Raw genomic sequence first — 19747 nt, 5'->3', positions numbered from 1 at the left:
TAAATCTTAATGATCCATCCTTCCTGAAAAATAGTTCAAGTTAATCATAATTTTAACCATCTCATTTAAGACGAGAAAAAGCCACTAGAGACAGATCAGAATAATCTATCTTATTGCTAATCGTATCAGTGTATTCATAAATGAGTAAAATAGGTTAAAAAGGGAAAAAAGTGAAATGCAGTCCCTCAGCCTTGCTAGGTCAAATCCTTACCTGTGCTGCAGTATCTCAGGGTGTCAGAGGAGGTTTATGAAAATGGTGGGGAGTTGGAAGAAACACAATCGGGCGAACGGGAGCAGCGGAGATTTGTTAGGATTCCGGACCACATAAAACCATTCTGAGAAGTCATACAACATCCGCACCTGCTGCTCTGTACGAGCAGGACGTCTGCAGTGCACAGAACACACACATTAACAAAGCGACCACTGCGGACGCCGTAAAGTCTGACCCACTGCAGGCTCTGTAACAGCTGGATCTGTCAGAGCCCTGGAAAGCACCGTTCTGCGCTATAAGGGGCGAGAATTCACGCAAGCAGCTTATTTATCCTGCTCTGCACCACAAGGTTTACAAAGGTTTTAATATGTCTATCTGTAACCTAAACTCTACTATTTGTCAAATTTGCAACTGTTCATCTCGTCGATGAACGGTCGTCTAAATGATAAGGAGTCAAACTGTCGAACTATGCAAATATATCACATTAAACCCCCCAATATTGTAAGGGAAAACAGAATCTTGGCCCGAACTTTTCAAATGGAGGTGGCAAAGCTACATAACAATGACGTCCAGAGGCCTGGGATATCCAACAGTGCCGACTTACAAGTTGAAGATCCATCAAGGCCAGTAACATTTCTGGGAGAAACTTCTGCAAATCAAGAGGGAACACAGTACGCTCTTCTCTTTATAACGTAGCTGCTTGACCGTGGCTGCAATTTCAAAGTCATGGTATTACCACCACTTTGAGCAATACCACAAAGACAAAGATTCAGCTGACGTGAGACTCCATTGCAAGAAAATAATCCCTTTGTGGGGGGAAAATTCTGATTTAGGTGCCCAAACAGTTCATCATGTTCAGACAGAAATTATACATCATTTCACACTGTTTTAAAATCTGAGTGTGAGACCACATTTGTACAGAAAAGAAAGCTATAAGTATTATTTTGTATTATTTCCAGCAGAAGTGATAGCTCTGATCAAAACAGATAAAAAATTCTCTCATATATGTTCTCTATGAAAACCATAACTAAAGATAAGCTTATATACACCTGTTGATCACGACAAGAAACTTATTCGTTATTCATGCACAATGAAAACCAGTTTAAAAACAGTCTCCACTGAGATACCTGTTGGCACATCGTCCATCAAAAGTTCCTTCTTATCTCACCTGGGAAAGCGATTGTCTACTGACACTTTCCTCTGTTCAAAAGACATGCCGAGCATACGTGTATTGTCATCATAAAATAGTGAATTATAGTAACTTGAGTCCACGCCACTGCCCAGTCAACCAGTGGGTGGTTGTTTTTTAAAAAATACTGCAGGCCGAATGAAGTATCTTCACTAGAACATCCGAGGACTTCATGATGTACGCTTGCCTTTCCACTGTCCCCTTGCATTGTATGTAATTAAGCAGTATTGGTGATTTCTCCTTGCACATACTGAAACAATCTCCTTAGGGTTCCTTAGGGCCCGCAGAAAGGCGGACCCTCTCAGGCAGAAGTGACGGGAGGACGCTGCATCATGACAAGGCGATCACCAGGACCGATATGAGCAGGGCGACGCTGACCGTCCACCTGCTGCCATCCGACGTCCTGCGGGCATGCAACACAGCAAATACGGCATTTGTGTGGTTGGTTGGTATTTCTACATTGCAGATCATGCCTTCACAGCAAGAAACACACTCCTGTTGAGAAAAAGGAGACAGCGTAACTCAGCAGCGGCTTTCAGAGATGTATGCTCCTGTGCAACCTGCTCTGGGTGACCCTGCTCTGGCAGGGGGTTGGACTAGATGACCTCCAGAGGTCCCTTCCAACCCCCACCATTCTGTGATTCTATGCATTTTTCAATCGATTGCAAAGGTTACAGCTAAACACATAGAACACATATACTACAACTTCTCTTTCAAGTCGTGCACCACAGCCTTCCTGGAGTAACTCATCCCCTACTGCTGTCACCGGGCTTGGAAACCGCGATGTGATGCAATACAGCCACGCCAGTGGTAGTTCAAGTAGTACAAGTTCACTAACATAACAGAAAATAGAGAAAGCTTTCACCCGCTTTTCCCTTCTAAAACATGCGCTAAAAACATGCGTTTGCATGTTTCAAGTTTCAGCTTTTTTCTTTTTTTTTTTTTAGTTTTAAGCTGAAAAAATTCTGACTGCAAAACCTCTATTCCCATTCATTTTTCCCCTCAAGCTTTTGTGCTCAGTGCAGCTTTCTGTGCTGAAATTCAGACCTGCTTTTTTCAGTTTTCTAGTGCTACAGAACCACTGACATCTGATTTTTAGGACGCTCTGAAAATAGTTTTCCTTACTTGACACTCCTTACTGAAAAAGCCAAGTGAAGGCCAAATTATACCTAATCCAAAGGCATGAGAACTCTTATGAGATAAAAGTGCAGCAGAAGGCAGGTTACATAGTCACTTCATGCCCTCAAGTCCACCAAAACCCGTTGAAATCAAAGGAAATTGATTCAAATAGCATCCAGATTCTTTTATATTTAGCATGGATGTCGTCTCCTTTGTCTTCAGTGTCTGAAATCTTTCATGCTAAAAATAACATAACTAACCCTCTCAACTGTTAAGGAATTGGTGGATAACACTTTACTCCAGTGAATAATACGTTGGTTGATTGTCTTGATTATTAAGAATAAACTTTGACCTCGCATCCCAAGGACAAGAGAAGGCAGCAGTTGCAGCTATTTGTCACGGAACAAAACCTCAGAGTCACAGAATGGTCTGGGTTGGAAGGGACCTTAAAGACCATCTAGTCCCACCCGCCCTGCCCTGGGCAGGGACACCTCCCACCAGCCCAGGTTGCTCCAAGCCCCGTCCAACCTGGCCTTGAACCCCTCCAGGGATGGGGCAGCCACAGCTTCTCTGGGCAACCTGGCCCAGGGGCTCACCACCCTCACAGCAAAGGATTCCTTCCCGATATCTCACCTAAATCTCCCCTCTTGCAGTTCAAAACCCTTCCCCCTCATCCCGTGGCTTCCCTCCCTGATCCAGAGTCCCTCCCCAGCTTTCCTGGAGCCCCTTTAGGGCCTGGAAGGGGCTGGAAGGTCTCCCCGGAGCCTTCTCTTCTCCAGGCTGAACCCCCCCAGCTCTCTCAGCCTGTCCTCCCAGCAGAGGGGCTCCAGCCCTTCCTTAGCTGTATCTCCCTCATGCTCCTCCCTCAGTTGTATCTTGCGTAAGAGCGTGGCCTTTGTGGACAAATACAGCCTTGTTTTGTGTACTGTGCAGTGCTACCCAAGCTGTGTTGTGCAGAGACACCACTGGACTACCTAGCACCCAGCCTGACTTGCCCAAGGGCTGACAGTGCCACAGCTGCAGCACCGGTGCAGGCTGCATTGCCGCCCTGGGCTACTCAGAACTCAGGAACCAAGGCCCGTGCACACACCAGCAATGCCCCGGAAAGCTCAGGTGTTTCTTTAGAAGTTGTTCCTCCATCCTGTCACACTTCGGAGAGTAGGGCTAGTCATGCATCTGTTGCAGAAGTTTGATTTCTGTAGTTAAACAACACTGGCGAGTATTTGGCACATCCTCTTCAGCCCAGCAGGAAAAACAAGTACTGAAACACAAACCCCCAAACCAATCTGCTGCTCTTACACAAGGAGTGGTGCTTACTGTGTGGCCACTTTCCCTGTGATGGTGGCAGCCTACAAAATGGCATTCTTCTCCAGTAGCACATTTTTTGGTGACCGATGTACTCTTCCCGTGGTCTGTGAAGAGATGAACTGTCAAACAGTACCGAGTACCTACAAAACAAATTTACAAATGATTATTTCCGTAAAGCGTGCCTTCTTTTACAGGGTTTAAAAACTTCACGATTTAGCAAAATATTCACATAAAAATGACTTATTTTGGCTGTATAAAGCCATTTTTCAACTTGATCAAAATACCATTTATCAAGAAATCAATTAGTGATGAAATCTTAAGCTCAACCGACCCTTCAAACCTCCAGAAAGGCTGCTATCATTTAAACTACTTATTAGCACTATAATCTATGCATTTATCATCCATTCTCTCCTCTTTTTTGCAGCACATTCTTGCTTTCTTTGTTTCTGACTCGTTTCCTCATTCCTCTAGTTCATTTCTTCCCTTTTCCCACTGTGACGGTGAATGTCACTGCCAAGAAAAATGAGGAAACTTATTTCCATTCTTTTCTATGTATCTATCATCCTCTCATACAAGTATGATCCCTGGTCGTGCAGGTCTTGCTGCTCACACGTAAGCCTACAGCCCATTATATCCTGGGATGGCTCCCAAAAGGAAGGGGACAAGGCTACAAAGGCAATCCATCGGTTCTTTTAAACACCACCACCTTTAAAATTAATACCTAGGAAGCACACAGCTATATATATTTACATGCACATATATAACCAATCAATATATAATCAATATCTTATTAATACATGCATTAATATATTAATAATATATTGTGTACCGTATAAAATGTTTTATACATACATATATATATTAAAATAATTTTTCACTCTTGCTTCACACTCTGAAATGATCAAAATATTCACCTCAGCAAAATTCGTGTGACTCAGTATTACTAACAACATAACTGAGGGCACCACTGCGTTGGCACGTTAATCCTATTCAGTTTGACTTCTACAAGACGGCTGAGTCAGGGAGAAACAAATTTAACTATCACAAAGAATCTCCTTCGTACAGAGGCACTTACTTTCAGGACACCATCTGTCTTCAGCCCATCTGTTACAGTTGTAATTGTCCACCGCGTTGTCACAGGTAAAGCACTTAAAGCTGTTTGGGAATGGAGTGGCTTTAAAAGTATTAAAACATAGTAAGTTTGCAAATAGTAAGAAAATAAAATATTCAGAATAATACTGGAAGTGCTTGTAGACACATACAGTTACAAAAAGATACTACACACATTTACATATTTTCAATGGTATATCACTGTTAGACAAATAAAACCTACGGGACAAGTTTTGTAGAAAGCTTTTGCATTTTTAACTGATTTTCCTACGCCTGAACTTTAAAACACCTCCTGTTGTTTTCCTTCTCACAATCCAAAATACCACTGAAGTCGTGGTGGGAAAAACAGGCAAGCGAGAACACCGTGTATACATGCGCATGACCGTACGTGCGCACGGGTGTTTGTACAGATACACAAACACTACCTACATTCAAACGGCTTTTGATTCCCTTGAGGAAAAAAACCCCACACCTTCAAAACCAGCTTCGGATCTTGATCTCCAACTCTGAAGAAGTCTGAACCCTTTGACAAAGGGATCAAGACAACGATTTTAAGATCTCATTTGCATTTTATAAATATATAAATTGTTTTAAGATGCGCATTTCCCTAGACGCGCAGCTCCCCGGGTGCGCATAGATTCCTATTATATCTAGCTGTCTTGACTGTTTCAGTGATACGTATCATGAAAATCTTCTCCCCTGAAATGAAGGGATGGAGCACATCTGATGCTAGATAAGAGGCAAAAAAATGATGCTATTAGTGACAACTGGCTTCACAGGTCTCACAAGGTTTTTAATTACCTTCAGTTTGAATTAACTGCACACCTATTCTCTGCCTCACAAAACCCCCAACACGAAAAAAGACAAAACTCTCTGTTCTGTGTTATTTATGAGAAATGCACTGCATGATTTGCTCTGCAGGAAGACGTTTCAGAGACAGAAAAATATAATAAAAGCACTTAAAATGTGAAAACTGTTGCCCTCACGCGTTCTTTAATTTAGCAATGCACGCAATTGTTTGTTTTCATTAAGTCAACTTCTAAAATCTTAGATATAAACTAAACTGCTGGGAGCTGAAAAGCAAAAGTTTTAATCCTTTTATCCTTCATGTTTGAAGGAGACAAACACCTGAAAACCACAGGACTGAGAGAATACGGCAATTAACTAAAATGTCAAGCTACAACTGCACACATAAAAAAAGCATAACTGTCTACTTACGGTCTAGTGGAGGTCTCACGTTGTAAAAGTTGATGTTCTCAGCTGAAACCCAGCTTCCTGAAAGGATGAGGAAGGGAAGAAAGGCTCTGGCCAGCATGTGACAGAATAACAACATGCTGAGGATTATTGTACACGAAAAGCAAAACTCTCAGGCCTAGGAAAGAAAGGGAACGCATTATTTAGGGGGAATCATAAAGAACTGGACGTGTGGAACAGTAAGTTTCCCATGAACTACTTTGGAAACCTGGAAAATTCAGCCCGTAGATCTATACTGTGAAGCCGGCTAAGGCAAGCAGGCACGCAACGATGAACAATGCAAAGCTGGGCAGTTGCTGCCTTCTGCTGGCCAAGATCCTGCACAAAGTACTTAAAATTCCCACAAGTGTAAAAAAGTTATTTCTTTCATCTATTTGTCCTTCTAAGCAACGTCAATCTTACAGATTCCTTGTAAGCGTTCCTAAAAACCAACACCAAAACAGAGCTCCTTTATATCCTACTCGAAACAAGACGGGATTACAGCGCCATTAAAGAAAGCAAAATGCAGACAAATGTCATTTTTAACACCAACAGCCTAGAACCCAAGACCAATTCCTTGTTGGTACAGATCAATTTAAGTCTATTGACTTCAGATAAATTGTAAGTGCATTTACCAACGGCAGAGAATTAAAGACCATGAGCGTAAATTAGATCTATTTCTTTTTAAGGTGCATACAAAAGAAATGCTAAGGAAGATGCCTGGTGATGTTACACAAGTTTTGGAGAACACTCAGAGAGATGAGAGGCCTGTTTTAGGCGTGCTTTGCGCATTTATTTGGGGCCCCCAAATAAATATCCTAGGTATTTTGGTAAGGCTTTATAGAGCAGAACTCATCACTGAACACTTTGGCCAGTTTGATATTGAGATGTACACACATACGTACGTACACACAGGTACGTATGGCAAATTGCAGCGATACTGGAGACCCAGCTGAGATATTAAAAAGTCGAATCAGATGAAATGGCACTCCGCCCATGCAAATTCCCAGCAGGAGAAACAAGCTGGAGTGGAGGTTCCCACCAAGCCAGAGACGTTGCTCTGAGCTGCCAAGTGCATTCATTCAGAAACCTCTGCACGCCCCGCGCAGCCCCGTGTACGCATACACTGCAGCAAGCTCTGAGTGATGCCAAGCCCTGAACTGAAAATGCTACTCAAGACCGCAGTGGTGAAGTCAAAAGATTTCCTTCTTTTTCCTGAGCTTTTTTTCCCCAATTGACACAGACGGGAGTTATTTGAAAGGTGGTTTTGCCAACAAACCAATCAACAGAAAGTTCAACTTCATGCACTGGGAGCGTAGCCATCCTTCTTAAGATTTGTTTTTTAAATCCTGGCTTTATGAATCCCTTTCAGTAGACAGTGAGAAAGCCGCAGCATACCTCTACTTGCAGTGCACCTCCGAGACTATTTTCTGTGGATGGTCCAGATTTCTTCTGACAATAGCCCAGGATCTAAAGAAGGATTACAAAGAAGAATCTGTGGGGAAAAAAAAAACAGCAAGCGACCATCATAATTCTGTCCTGAAGGAACTAATTAGCTGAAACACTGTAGGTCCTTATTTATATTAAAAATGAAGATAGAAACTTAGAAGTACGGTGGTTTTTATAACAAAATATCCAAAGAAGCACCTGAACCACACGGTGTGGCTCTGCCTCATTGAGTGCCACCCTACTGCAGATACACAGATTCTGTGACACCCAATGTCATCAAAGACAAATGAAAGACAAAAAGTGAAGCAATGAGACGACTCAGCCCTTCCAAGAGGGTGAGTTCACTTCTCTCGCAAGGGAAAAACATCATTCAGGCAATGACCTGGGCAGGACCGACTATACCAGATGAATATATATTTCATACTCTAGACATATCCAAACTTGCAACACATGCTGTGACCAAAACAGAAGCACTAATCAAGGCAACCTAAGAGAGCAAAGACAATCATCAGCCTCCGGATTAGCGGTTATTAGCAAGTTATGAAGTAAACAGGTCCCCCACAGTTCATTCCTTACTGAAACAGGAACACAAAGATGTTGGTCAAATCCCTAACACCACTGCCAAATCCAAAACAAATCTAAAACATAGTCACAGATCTCTCCAATTAAGCAGATGATACCCTGCAGCAGTAAAGACAGGCTGCTTATAACCCACTTGGCTGGTCTCACTAACACATACTCAAGGTGCACATTTCAAATGTACACTTAGTTTTGTGGGTTTTACTAATTTGTTGAGAGACAAAACAAAAAGCATCATGACTGGATGCTTTTCTGCTGACGAGTCAACCCACATCATGTTCTGTCCCTGAGCTGTTGCCTCCAAAGTCTATTTCATGACCCTTTAATGTTTTCCAAGCGAGAGCAGCAGAATGTGGCATTATCCAGGAGACAGTGGGATACCAGGAGAAAGCAACAAGAGGAGACATGAATGATCCAACACACCATCCAACTGAATTTCTCCTTCCTCTAGCTTTCTTAGCTCTACCAGTTTACGTTGCAGACAACATCTCTCCCTCAACCTCCTTTTGTTTCAAACAGTTCATTTTACCTTGGTGCCTAAAACCTCCACCCTTTGCCATCTGTATCTGAGATTCTTAAAATCAATTTTGCTCCCAAAATAACCTTTTATCCCAGTGTCAAGAGGTGACAGAATTTCTATTCCAGCTGACGAATGTCCTCTTTTCTTCACAGACAATATTCCCCGTATTATCCTATCCCACTCTTCTGCTTTACGGTATTTTGGATGAGGTTTCAATGCTCTCACCGAGAGAAGGAAGCACCATAGCACACCAAGCTCCTTCGTTAATACCGTAACCATTATTCTGAATGAGCTGAAGAGTTAAAAGTCAAAGTAATCACAAAATGTCATAGGTACTGGAAGCAAAATATATTAGCATCATTTCAATAAAATTATATATAAATGTAGAATTCTATATAAAGTAGCCAATCTGAGAAAAAATTAACAGCCAAGGATGCACAAAGGCTAACTTCAGAGATCTTTCATTTCCCACACAAAAGGGAATTCTCATATGGCGATTTAAAAACAAAAATACCCCCAAAGCACAGAATATGAAACGCAATTATGCACAATTGAATTAGCCAGCTCGTCAGTAACGTCCCCTTTGTCGGCTGTAGAAGACACATCCCTCCTCTCGCTCCCTCTGCAGGTTGTCCTTTGCCATTCTTTCCCATAGGTATCTCCTGTCATCTGTGACCGGAGTCCAAACACAGAACAATGAGGTGTTCGGTCTGACTCAGTACAGCCACTCCGTCTTACATTCGTCCCATTTATCCCACTACTGCGCAGAGAGATTAAAGCTACTTTAACTGCAAGGTGGAATTTTACGGTCCTGAGCCATGATCCCTTTCCTCCCCCTGCTCAGCTTTCCCACTAAACCGAGCCCGTTTGGAAGCCACTCTTAGCTGTGCTGGGATAAACTGGTCCCCAAGCCCCGGGAGGGAGTGACACCGGAATCTTTTGGAACCTCCGTATCCTTTGCCGGCATGCCAGACAGTGTTTTTCCATGCAGAATAAGTACTAGCTCAAAATCAGAACCGCCACATATTTAATTTTAACAAAATAATTTTTAAAAGTACAGCAACCGATGGCAAGGTGTGGAGTTACAAGGACAGGAACTCCAGTACAAGTAGGTACCAATTTGCAGAGCCGCAGGTTCCTGACACTAATTACCTTCCTCTTGTGTCCTTGGACGCTCAGAGACCAGTTTGCACTGACTCCACTACCAGGCCCTTAACGCTCCCAGGCTGCTTGAGCGGCCTTGGGAAGAGTAAGAGAAAAGTCTTTTTTATGCCTCAAATGTCAACATCCTTCTTCACAGATCCCTTGCAAAACAGCTCTGTTTGTGCCCTTTGAATATCACAAGCAAGTTACTTTTCAACTGGCAAGCCAGTTTTAAGCAAGTAGCAAATTTCAGTGGATTTCGGGCAGCTCAAGAGCATTTAATTCTTCCACTTTTACCCCGTAGGAAGACAGGGTATTGAATCATTTCAATATGGAACAGCTGCAAAATTTATCTCCGTAACATGTATCTTCTGCAGTTTCTACTAGGTTGAGGAAAATTTGCCGTTACGGGGAGAGCGGTCTGTAACTTGATCTGAGGCACCTGGAGAGCAAATAAAAGGCACAATTACACTTGTGCCAGCTTTCTACAAATTCAGGCTCCCTCCTGCCCCGTCCCCCCCCGCCAACCCCAAGTTCCCATTGCTTTCCCCAGAGAAGCTCAAGCCAAATGGAAAATTTTAGAGAATATAAATACAAAAAAGCGAGCCTTTAGTTGGTGTAAAGCCCAGCAAATCGCCCTCCCAACCTGCTGTAGTCAAAGGTGTCCTTGTTTGCTAACCAGGCCAATAAATAATGGATGTGGTTTGACACAGTCTTGGTTACACAGCTGCACCAGAAGTCCTTTCTCAAATAAAATAGGAAAATATTGGCAAAAAAAAAAGAAAAACAAAAAAAGGCTTTCATATCTTATCCAAAATCTTTCAAATGCTTCTTTTCTTCAGAGTCTCTCTCGTCTCTGTTGTGCCTCCATATAATATTATCTAGTAGCATGAGTAAACATTTCATAATGCACAATTAAGAACTCGCATTAACGAAGGAAAAAACTGTCACAATCCAGAAGATTAACTTACATAAACAAGAGCAAACACGGAGACGCAGCTTTTCTCAGGTGAGGGAAGACGACCCAAGAGGGAAGGGCTGTTAACGTACGCTCTGTAACTAACGCACATTTCAAGAAAACAACGAGGAATACAGCGGCTGAAATAACTATTATATTCCAGGAGGTTTTAAAGTTTATCTTGCAGCGTGTAACATAATAGTAGGAAGCAGCGCGCTTGATTTCTGATTTTAATAAAATTCAAGTCTGTCTGCATTGTTTTTCCTGGCAGACTCCGTGGAGGATTAGCAGATTTAACACCAGATACGGAACGCAAATGAAACTTCCTCCTGTCATTTAGTAAGCAATTTTCAGGTGCTATTAGATAATTGCAAATGCTTATGTTAAGCTTGTTAAATACCACTTCAGGACATAAGAGTTAGAAATACATAGGCAGAAAGGTATGTATGGTAAGGGCTGAAAAAGTTAAAACCAACACCTGACATCATCAGGTGTTCCCTGCAACAAGCCAGAGAGGCCAAAACTGACCCTTCAACTTATCCAAAAGGACAAAAATAGCTCCTTGGCTTCCCCATTTCTTAGACAAATCCTGCCGTTCTCATGTTTTCCTCTGGAGACCACTTAACTTGATCTGTAAGCCACCGTTTACCCCACTTCAAAACTCAGAGAGTGAATAAATGGGTGGAATGAGTAAGAGAAAACCTTCATTTTCTTTGGGAAACAGGTGGGGCACATTTAAAATAAAAAGGGAGAAAAAAGGAAATATTTTGAAGAATTTAAAAAAAACCCAAACCATAAAATACTCTTACAGATCTGCAAATTAGAACTATTTGTTATACAGTTTTCTTATCTACTGAGTTGAGTTTCTATTTTCTGATTTTTTTTCCTTGCACCACATTAGCGTTAGTACAAAATAACAGGAAAAGAGATTTTACGTCACGCTGACGGACAGCTGCAACCAGTAACACCGACAGAACAGAATCCAGGTTATCAACGTTATTTTTAAACACAACACATTACTTTATCTTCACCCACAGAACACTTAACCCTGCCTGGAATTAAATATGGTCTTAATTACAAGAAATCACAGAGTTGTGTATCTCAGACCTTATAAAACACGTACAGCTCCGGCAATGGCAACGTCACTTAGCTTGGGGTGTAGAGCTGGCGTGGGAAGCTGTGATGCAAAGCCACCGCGAGACACGGCGGTGTCTGACTCCACAATACACACAACTGCAGGGATTTTGAAAAGATGAATGGGTGATTAATGTGATAAATCGGAGAAGCGCCACTGAAGTGAAGTGTTTGCAAGGACAAAATCACGTATTTGTTTTTTAAGCTCATACAAAAAAAGAATATCCATGGATTGAAAATTGCATTACATGGCGTTACATCTCATTCCTTTTATAGCCAAAACTGCTCAGCAAAAACTAGTCCTGAGCACTGACGTTTATTTTAAAATTCAGAATCCCTGATCATCTTTGGAAAGTAATTTATTCTAGCTAAAAAGTCACTGATGAGAGAGAAACCTCCTATTCCCTTCTGCAAGCGTATGATTTCCTCAAAGAACTGCACTTTGTCAAAGCTATGCATGACCAGAAGTTTTACGCTTCAGCTTTTAACAGCTTCTATATATCACATATTCAAGCTTTAAATGTCTCTCTCCCACCTGTGCTAGGCTGGAAATAGGAACTTAATATTACTCTAGAGAAAAGAGATTATAGGAATAAGCAGCGCTTTTTTCTTTCCTTGAGCTCATCGGGGCACTTCTGTGAAGACCAGTTTAACGGTATTAATTTTACGCAATATTTTGTGAAATACCTCAGTGTATCAGATCATTATTAACTAGTTAGGCCTCACTAGAAACGGTGGGATAGAAGTTCGGCAGACCTACAGACCTCTCTGTACAGAAGCTGTAGGGACCCCAGTTTACGGTACCGAGAGGCCCCAGTCAAAACCCAACCAGTCAAAAGTAGAAGACAAAATTCTGATTTTCAGTATCCTTCTACAAGTTTAGCTCCAGACCACAGTCAGTATTTAAAAGTCTTCTGTTTTCCTGACAAGCTAAATTTACTCATGTTCACCAAAAGTAAAGGTAACGCTACGGCACGTTGCACAAGAATAAAGTTCTTCAAGAACTATTTTGGAGCACACGAAAGGTGGGACAACAGCATTGTTCCAATGAAACCAAGAGATACCTGTATATTTCTATAGACCATCCACTAATTGTTGTTAAATAGAAAATGCAGCATTTCAGCCAGTTTGATCCAGCCTTGGAAACATGCCTTGTTTTTAATCCCTGATTTTCCAAGTGAAATCCTATTTCTAACACGAACTATGTGCAATATACAGTTACATGCGCCATAAAATTACATATACTATTCTAGACAATAAAAAAATAAGACATTCTAGACAACAGAAATGAGAACCTACATGGTTTCCACTTGTGAAGTAAATACCACACTCCCTTTCAAATTAAAATGTCAAATCAAGATTTGCGCAGAAAAGATTCGCTAGGAGAAAAGAGTGTTTGCATGCAGTCCTGCTTCACATCTTACACTCACCAAAATCTGTTTGAACCTTCAAGGGCCCAGTGGGATCTCACAAATTAGAAGGTATGACCATTTCTGCATCACAAAGAACATTCTGCAGAAGCTTGATATTCAGTTGTATTTTAAAACTAAGATTTGAGCTATGCGCCAGCTGGGTTCATAATTTTACCCAACGCTGGTGTCTGGAGAGAATTCAGCCTTCGTTCTCAACTCTTGGTCACCCCCTCACTACCTTGGCGTTTGGTTGGGTTCTTTTCCAGTTCTTTGGAAAGAATAAGGGGTCCAAAACCATCAGTCCCCCTGCCCCTTCCTCCCATTTCAGTTGCCACCTTTTCCCAAGTCACAGAGGGTTGGGTATCACATATGTGCCAATACAAACTCACATTTTGCGCTGAAAGAACATGAAGAAAAGGTAAACTATCTTTGTCTAGTTTTATTGTACTGAGCGTCAGGGTGCAACCTCTCATGGCAAAATGTCCCTTAACTTCCTACAGCAGGGCGCTTCACTAAAACCACAGATAATGACATTTTCTACAATAACACAACACCGGAGGGACTATTTTGCCTTCACTTTCCCAGTAATGAGAAAATGGCCAGCAACGCCCTTCTGCCCTTCCGCCACCATTTTATGCCAGTTTAAGACAGTAGCACGAACTAATCCGCACTGCAATTGAGAAAAGCCACACACAGAGTCAACCACTGGTTTATACTGGCAGGGTTTAATGTGTGAAATTTATAGTGCTGGTACTTGTCTGATACTATCTTTGCCTCATGTTTATATCAGCTTTTTGTAACTACGCAATCCCTGAAATCATAAACAGTACCAGCTCCTTGCACGCACCAGGAATGACTGCAAATGCTACTGGACGGACACCATGAATTCCCAGTTCTGCCAGACTACGTCCAGGGAACCACAACAACAAACTCCTGCTGTTGAATGTGGTTGTGAGGAACAAGCTGTCTTCATATTGAACTCATAGAATCATCAAATCCTAGGATGGTTTGGGCTGGAAGGGACCTCAAAGATCATCTCGTTCCAAGTCCCTGCCCTGGGCAGGGACACCTCCCACCAGCCCAGGTTGCTCCAAGCCCCGTCCAACCTGGCCTTGAACCCCTCCAGGGATGGGGCAGCCACAGCTTCTCTGGGCAACCTGGGCCAGGGGCTCACCGCCCTCACAGCAAACAATTTCTGCCTCACATCTCATCTCAATCTCCCCTCTTGCAGTGTAAAACCCTTCCCCCTCGTCCCGTGGCTCCCCTCCCTGCTCCAGAGTCCCTCCCCAGCTTTCCTGGAGCCCCTTGAGGGCCTGGAAGGGGCTGGAAGGTCTCCCCGGAGCCTTCTCCAGGTTGAACCCCCACAACTCTCTCAGCCCGTCCTCAGAGGAATCACTGTGAAGAAGCTTTTGTTCACCTGAACTCATGTCAAGAGCTATTACGTCACATTTCTAAGAAACACACGTATCTGAATCAAACTTATTGAAAATGCGATTTTAAAAGCAGAAATCTTTTGCAGGTTCTATTTTCATGGCCTACCCGATGTTTACGTTTATTAAGAGGACTGATTTCCATTGCAAGTGTGCTGGAGGCATGGAAAGAGTGAAATTCTGATTATTGCCAAGTCAATACAGAATCTACTACAGGAGGAACTACCCAACTGACAGAAAAAGTACCTCCCTTGAAATCGCATTGCCTACAGAGCTGCACCACAGCTCGGTGTCATGCATCACACCTAACATTGCTAACAGCGTAACATAACTCCTTTTGAGCAGAAAATTAATCACAGTGTCACTGATTACACTTCTGAAAAATGTTGTGTGCACAAAAATCTCCCCTCTTCCACATTGCTTGTCCACATTTCTAAGGCGCGTACTTTCAGTCACTGAAAACTGATCAAGTATTTGAGTAATTCCCATTACTCCGCCTTGCCCTACAAGAGCTGACATAACATCCCAAGCGTATAGACTTGCAGATGTAGTTCTCCTAGATGAACCCCAATTGTGCATTTCCCCGGTTTTCTCCTTGAGGTGTCAGACTACTCCACTCCGAAGTGATGGATACTTCAAATATGGCTTCCTAAATTACAGATGAAGCTTTTTCTACTTGAGATACAACCACTAATGGAGAAGAGATGATGAAAACCCCATTTCCAAGCCAAGGTTCTCTGTCTGCAGTACTTTGGTTTCTACAACCCCTTTTCTAGCTGAACTTTTCACTCCTATTATTTGCCACCGAAGGGCGAGCTGAGAAGCTGGCACTGATGAGGGTGCTTCTGATGATGTCTCTTAGGAAAATCTTGATATACATGACCGAATATATCTACAGGCATATTTTACAGCCTTGTCTTCTTAAGGAAAGATTTACTTGGAAAATATGTCCAGAGGTACGTGAACTCTGCAAAAGCAAGAGATGAAAGGGGGTAAGAAGAAAAAAGGCTTTATTTTTCTAAGAGTACTACCAAAGTCTGTTTCAATTCCTTACACAGTTACAAACACAAAAAGGCTTAAGAGTCGTTTGTTTGTTTTGAAATGCTTTAAATGAACTAGGCTCAATCAATTGCTGACCCATCCAATCTGACCTAGCGTAAAACGGCATTTACTTCCCATCAACACTCTAATCCAGACAGTTGAAACCAGCAAAAAGCAAATCTCATTTTTTACTAGCCGAGAACTGTCACCCACGAGCAGCATTTGGCACAACTTGTTATTTGAACAGCCTCAGTCAGCTTTCTCTTGCTTTGTGAGGGAAAAGTGATTTGCCCTCATTTCAAGGGAGGGACAATCCAAACATAAAAAGCTCCCTTTCGCAGGTTCACAAAAGCCGCGTTGACGTATATGCCGTATCTGCAACTACAAAACCCCAACGCTGCGCTGTTTTCTTCCTCTAAGGCTCAAATTTCTGGAGCAGAAGCACACAGCTTCCATGTCTATAGGCACAACCTGGCATCACGCACTAATAATTAAACATAATAATATTTAATTAAAATTATTTGAAAATAATGAATTTTTGTACAGTTTCTCTCATTTCCCTTCATTCACCATAAACATCCACGCTCCAGAAGTGGAATCACATCACCATGTATAGCAGCTGAAAGGAAATCACATTCCCATCCCCTTGCAGCTACTTCTTCCATTTGCTGGAGGCTGAGCCTTGGATATTATAGTAGCTGAGGAAACATTCCCAGGATTCAGACAAAAAACTAAACATCCATCATTTCTTGTCTTTTCAGCGTTGTCCAGGACGGACATCTAGTATTTCATAGCATTTTTTTTCATAGTATTTTTCACTAAAGTGACACTATCTTTTTTTTTATTATTATTATTTATTTTTAGAAAGCTTGAATTGAAAGAGCGCAGAGGACAGGGAGCCAAACCATTTCCAGCGCCAGCCATTTGGGATGGAACAGCATCCAGCCAGTCCCTTCACTTCTTCCAGCGCAGCTCCCACTCATCTCCCCGGAAGGAATTCACTAATAGCACTGGTTATCTTACAAATCTTAACCACTCGGAACGGTCCCATCCTCAGCTTAGCAGCATATTGAATATTGGAAGGAAACAGGTAAAAAAATCCAATTCCGCCCCCCCTGTTTTATGTCCACCGAAGGGACACGGGCACCTCGTCTTCTCACCTCGTCACGCTGCAAAAGCTAATGACTGTGGGTGCGATTCATGGTCTTTGTTCTACAGAAAGCAACCAAGCATCTTGGTTCCATCTAGCGCAAATGTTCCCTTCCCCTGACACACATTTCCCATTTCTCAGCTCTTTCTTTTTTCCCCCCCCTTATCTCTTCAGCGTGATGCTATCGAGGCAGTGAAGTTTTCTCACTTGCTAGAGGAGGTTACCTAAGAGTTTTATAATTAAAGTGACAGCACTGCTTCTATTCAGTACCATCCTGGCTCTTTGTGATATTTTCCAAGGGCAGTAAGGAGATTTACACTTCAAATAATAGTCTTTCCCACAGTCACACCTCTGAAGTCCTCTCCAAGAAGAAATCATCTTTAGCTTCTGGGTATTCTGAGCAGAGCCTGGCTTGTATTCTCAAAGCCTAACGTCCAATAAAGCCTCACACCTTATTCCTTTCAGTCAAGTCAACGGAATAATAAAACAAAACATGGGAAGTAATTTATAATCTGAACTAAAGGTTAGTTTTCATTCAATTGGAAGAGCAAGAGAAAGAGACAAAGTGCACGCTCCAGCTCTGCACTTACCTGCCCAAGAGACAATGACACATTCTTAAATAAACTGGCAGCGCGGTAACCAGTAACAATAGGAACGCCCCTGGGTGGGGAGATTTATTTACTTGCATATGGCCTACCATGTGCAGAATTTATTTTGACAAATTAAAGCTGGCAAATTTTCTGTTTCCTTCATTTTCGGTTCACAAATCAACAGTAATGCTAAAGAGAAAAGCACTACAAGTAGGAAAAAAAATAATTCCTACTTTACTAAAAATAATAAATCCTTGACAGGTAAGGCAACCCTGAGTAAAAACATAAACGGAAGCACTGGATTTCAGTGGTGAATGCCAATTTCTGCATCTGAAATATCATCAGTTGGTTTGCAGCAGAATTTCTTCGGAGATTTATGAACGGGTGTGAGAGGACTAAGCTCAAACTCAAGAGCCAAATGCTGTATCTGCTTTTTTTCTGGTTTGTTTTCTTGGTTTTGGTTTTTTGTTTTGTTTTTTTGTTTGTTTGTTTTTTTGTTGGTTTTTTTTCATAGATTTCAGATGCTCCCATGCAATTCCGCAGAGCCTGATAACCCTCCCTTTCCGAGAGGAGCAGACGCCCAATGCCGCATCCATTTCCAGTAAACGGGCTTTGCCTATTGATAAAGCTCTACCCGCTAGAACAGGCTAAAATACTATGTGCAAACCACGCAACATTTGCACGCTGCGTTTCAAAACAGGCGCACAACTCACCCTAAAGGGTGAATAAATAGTTTATTGTAGCCGTTTCTCTTTATTGTGCTTTTCATAGGCTACAGGCCAGTTCCAAGAACTATCAGATGCCATTTGAGTAAGCTATCCATATAAACGAACACAGATGAAAACTTGCCTTACTACTATTCCCCTCCAAACAGAAAGCAATTCCCTGGGGGAAAGAAGAAATCGTATTCCTTTTGTGTAGGGAGCTCACATTCTAACTCTTCACAATCAAAGGCACCATGTGCTTTTTCCTAAGGTTACTCAGAGCCTTGCAGAAATCCTTTGTATAACCTTGGGTGTCTTTTAGGCAGCTAGGTCATTATCAAATTAGTGCCAGGATAAACTGGAAAGACAGACACAAGAAAAAAAAAATTACCAGTAAGGAAAAAAAAATATAATATTCCAAACACTAGTAATGGAAAAAACCCCTCAAACACTACTAAGACAAAAAAAACCCAAACACCAGTAATAGTAAAATCCACCAAACACTAGTGAGAAAATAAACATTAGTAAGAAAATAAACACTCGTAAGAAAAAGACTGCAGCCTCTCATAACAAAAGCTATTGCATACCCATATTTATTATTATTGTTGGTCTCTTCAGGTCCACATGCTTTCACCAGGCTGTACAGATTTCCCTCAGCACCTGCAAACATCACATGAAAAGGGCAAAAAGAAGAAGTATAAGGAAACACAGATGTTAGGCCATTTCATTTTGGAGGATTTGTGGGATTTCAGTTGATTTAATTTTTGTCTGTTTGGGCTGACAATGCGTAAGTATTTCAACAGGTCTTTCAATACTCTCCCTTAATGGATGAGAGCAGGAGGGGTTTTTCACTTGATTTTCTCCCATTAGATAATACATTTTTTTAAAGTTTAGGGGTTTTTTTTCTGTCAGGCTTCTTGCCTGTAGAGAAGGCAGGGTTGTTTGGTGGGAGATGGCTCAGGCCCGTGTCACGAAGCAGGAGTTAGGAAGCTCTCTTTACTCCAAAACTGCCCAGCAACAAGTCGTTTCAGGAAAGAATACGCGAACATCTCAGCTTACAGGGATAATTCCTCCTGTATATGTTCACCCTCCTTCCCGACAATCTGTAATTCAGGGACTTCCCAGGGCAGAGACAGCGTACCTATCTTGGTGTTTAATTGCCCATGGCTTGGCTAATTGAACTGTCCACGGGTTATTACTGTCAGGTTTTGAACCCATCTAGAGTTTTGGTAATCACAACATCCTACGGCAATAAACGGCAAAGCACAAACATGTACCTTTTGAAGCGTTATTTCCTTCCCTTTGTTTTAAGCCAGCTGCCTGTTTCATTTTATGGCACCTAGTCCTTGCCCTGTGACAAACCACGAGTGACCCTCCGCAGGTTCCTTTCCCCACAGTGCCGGGATTTCACTGGTGCCTGCCACAGCCCTGAGCCAGTTGTCCCTTTTCCTAAGTAGGGGCAGGGGG

General features: G+C 42.1%; 1 protein-coding gene across 2 annotated transcripts in view; it reads right to left on the bottom strand.

Moving 5' to 3' along the window:
* Positions 1–664: 664 nt before the first annotated feature.
* Positions 665–19747, bottom strand: part of LYPD6B (LY6/PLAUR domain containing 6B) — a 52548-nt gene continuing 33465 nt past the window's right edge. The window contains exons 3-8 of one of the 2 annotated variants that reach the window (XM_074593916.1): positions 18868–18940; positions 7569–7665; positions 6156–6309; positions 4903–5001; positions 3837–3967; positions 665–1895 (exon numbers count right to left, since the gene is read on the bottom strand). In XM_074593916.1, coding sequence (XP_074450017.1) covers positions 1731–1895; positions 3837–3967; positions 4903–5001; positions 6156–6270 — 510 coding nt within the window. In that variant the 5' untranslated portion in view covers positions 6271–6309; positions 7569–7665; positions 18868–18940 and the 3' untranslated portion in view covers positions 665–1730. The remainder of the gene's footprint in view (positions 1896–3836; positions 3968–4902; positions 5002–6155; positions 6310–7568; positions 7666–18867; positions 18941–19747) is intronic. The other variant, XM_074593917.1, reaches the window with a different exon arrangement.

Source organism: Larus michahellis, chromosome 7 (assembly GCF_964199755.1).
Source record: "Larus michahellis chromosome 7, bLarMic1.1, whole genome shotgun sequence".
In the NCBI taxonomy this organism is placed as follows: Eukaryota; Metazoa; Chordata; class Aves; order Charadriiformes; family Laridae; genus Larus; species Larus michahellis.
Note: the sequence above shows the minus strand (reverse complement) of the source record. Positions and strands in the feature narration are given on the sequence as shown.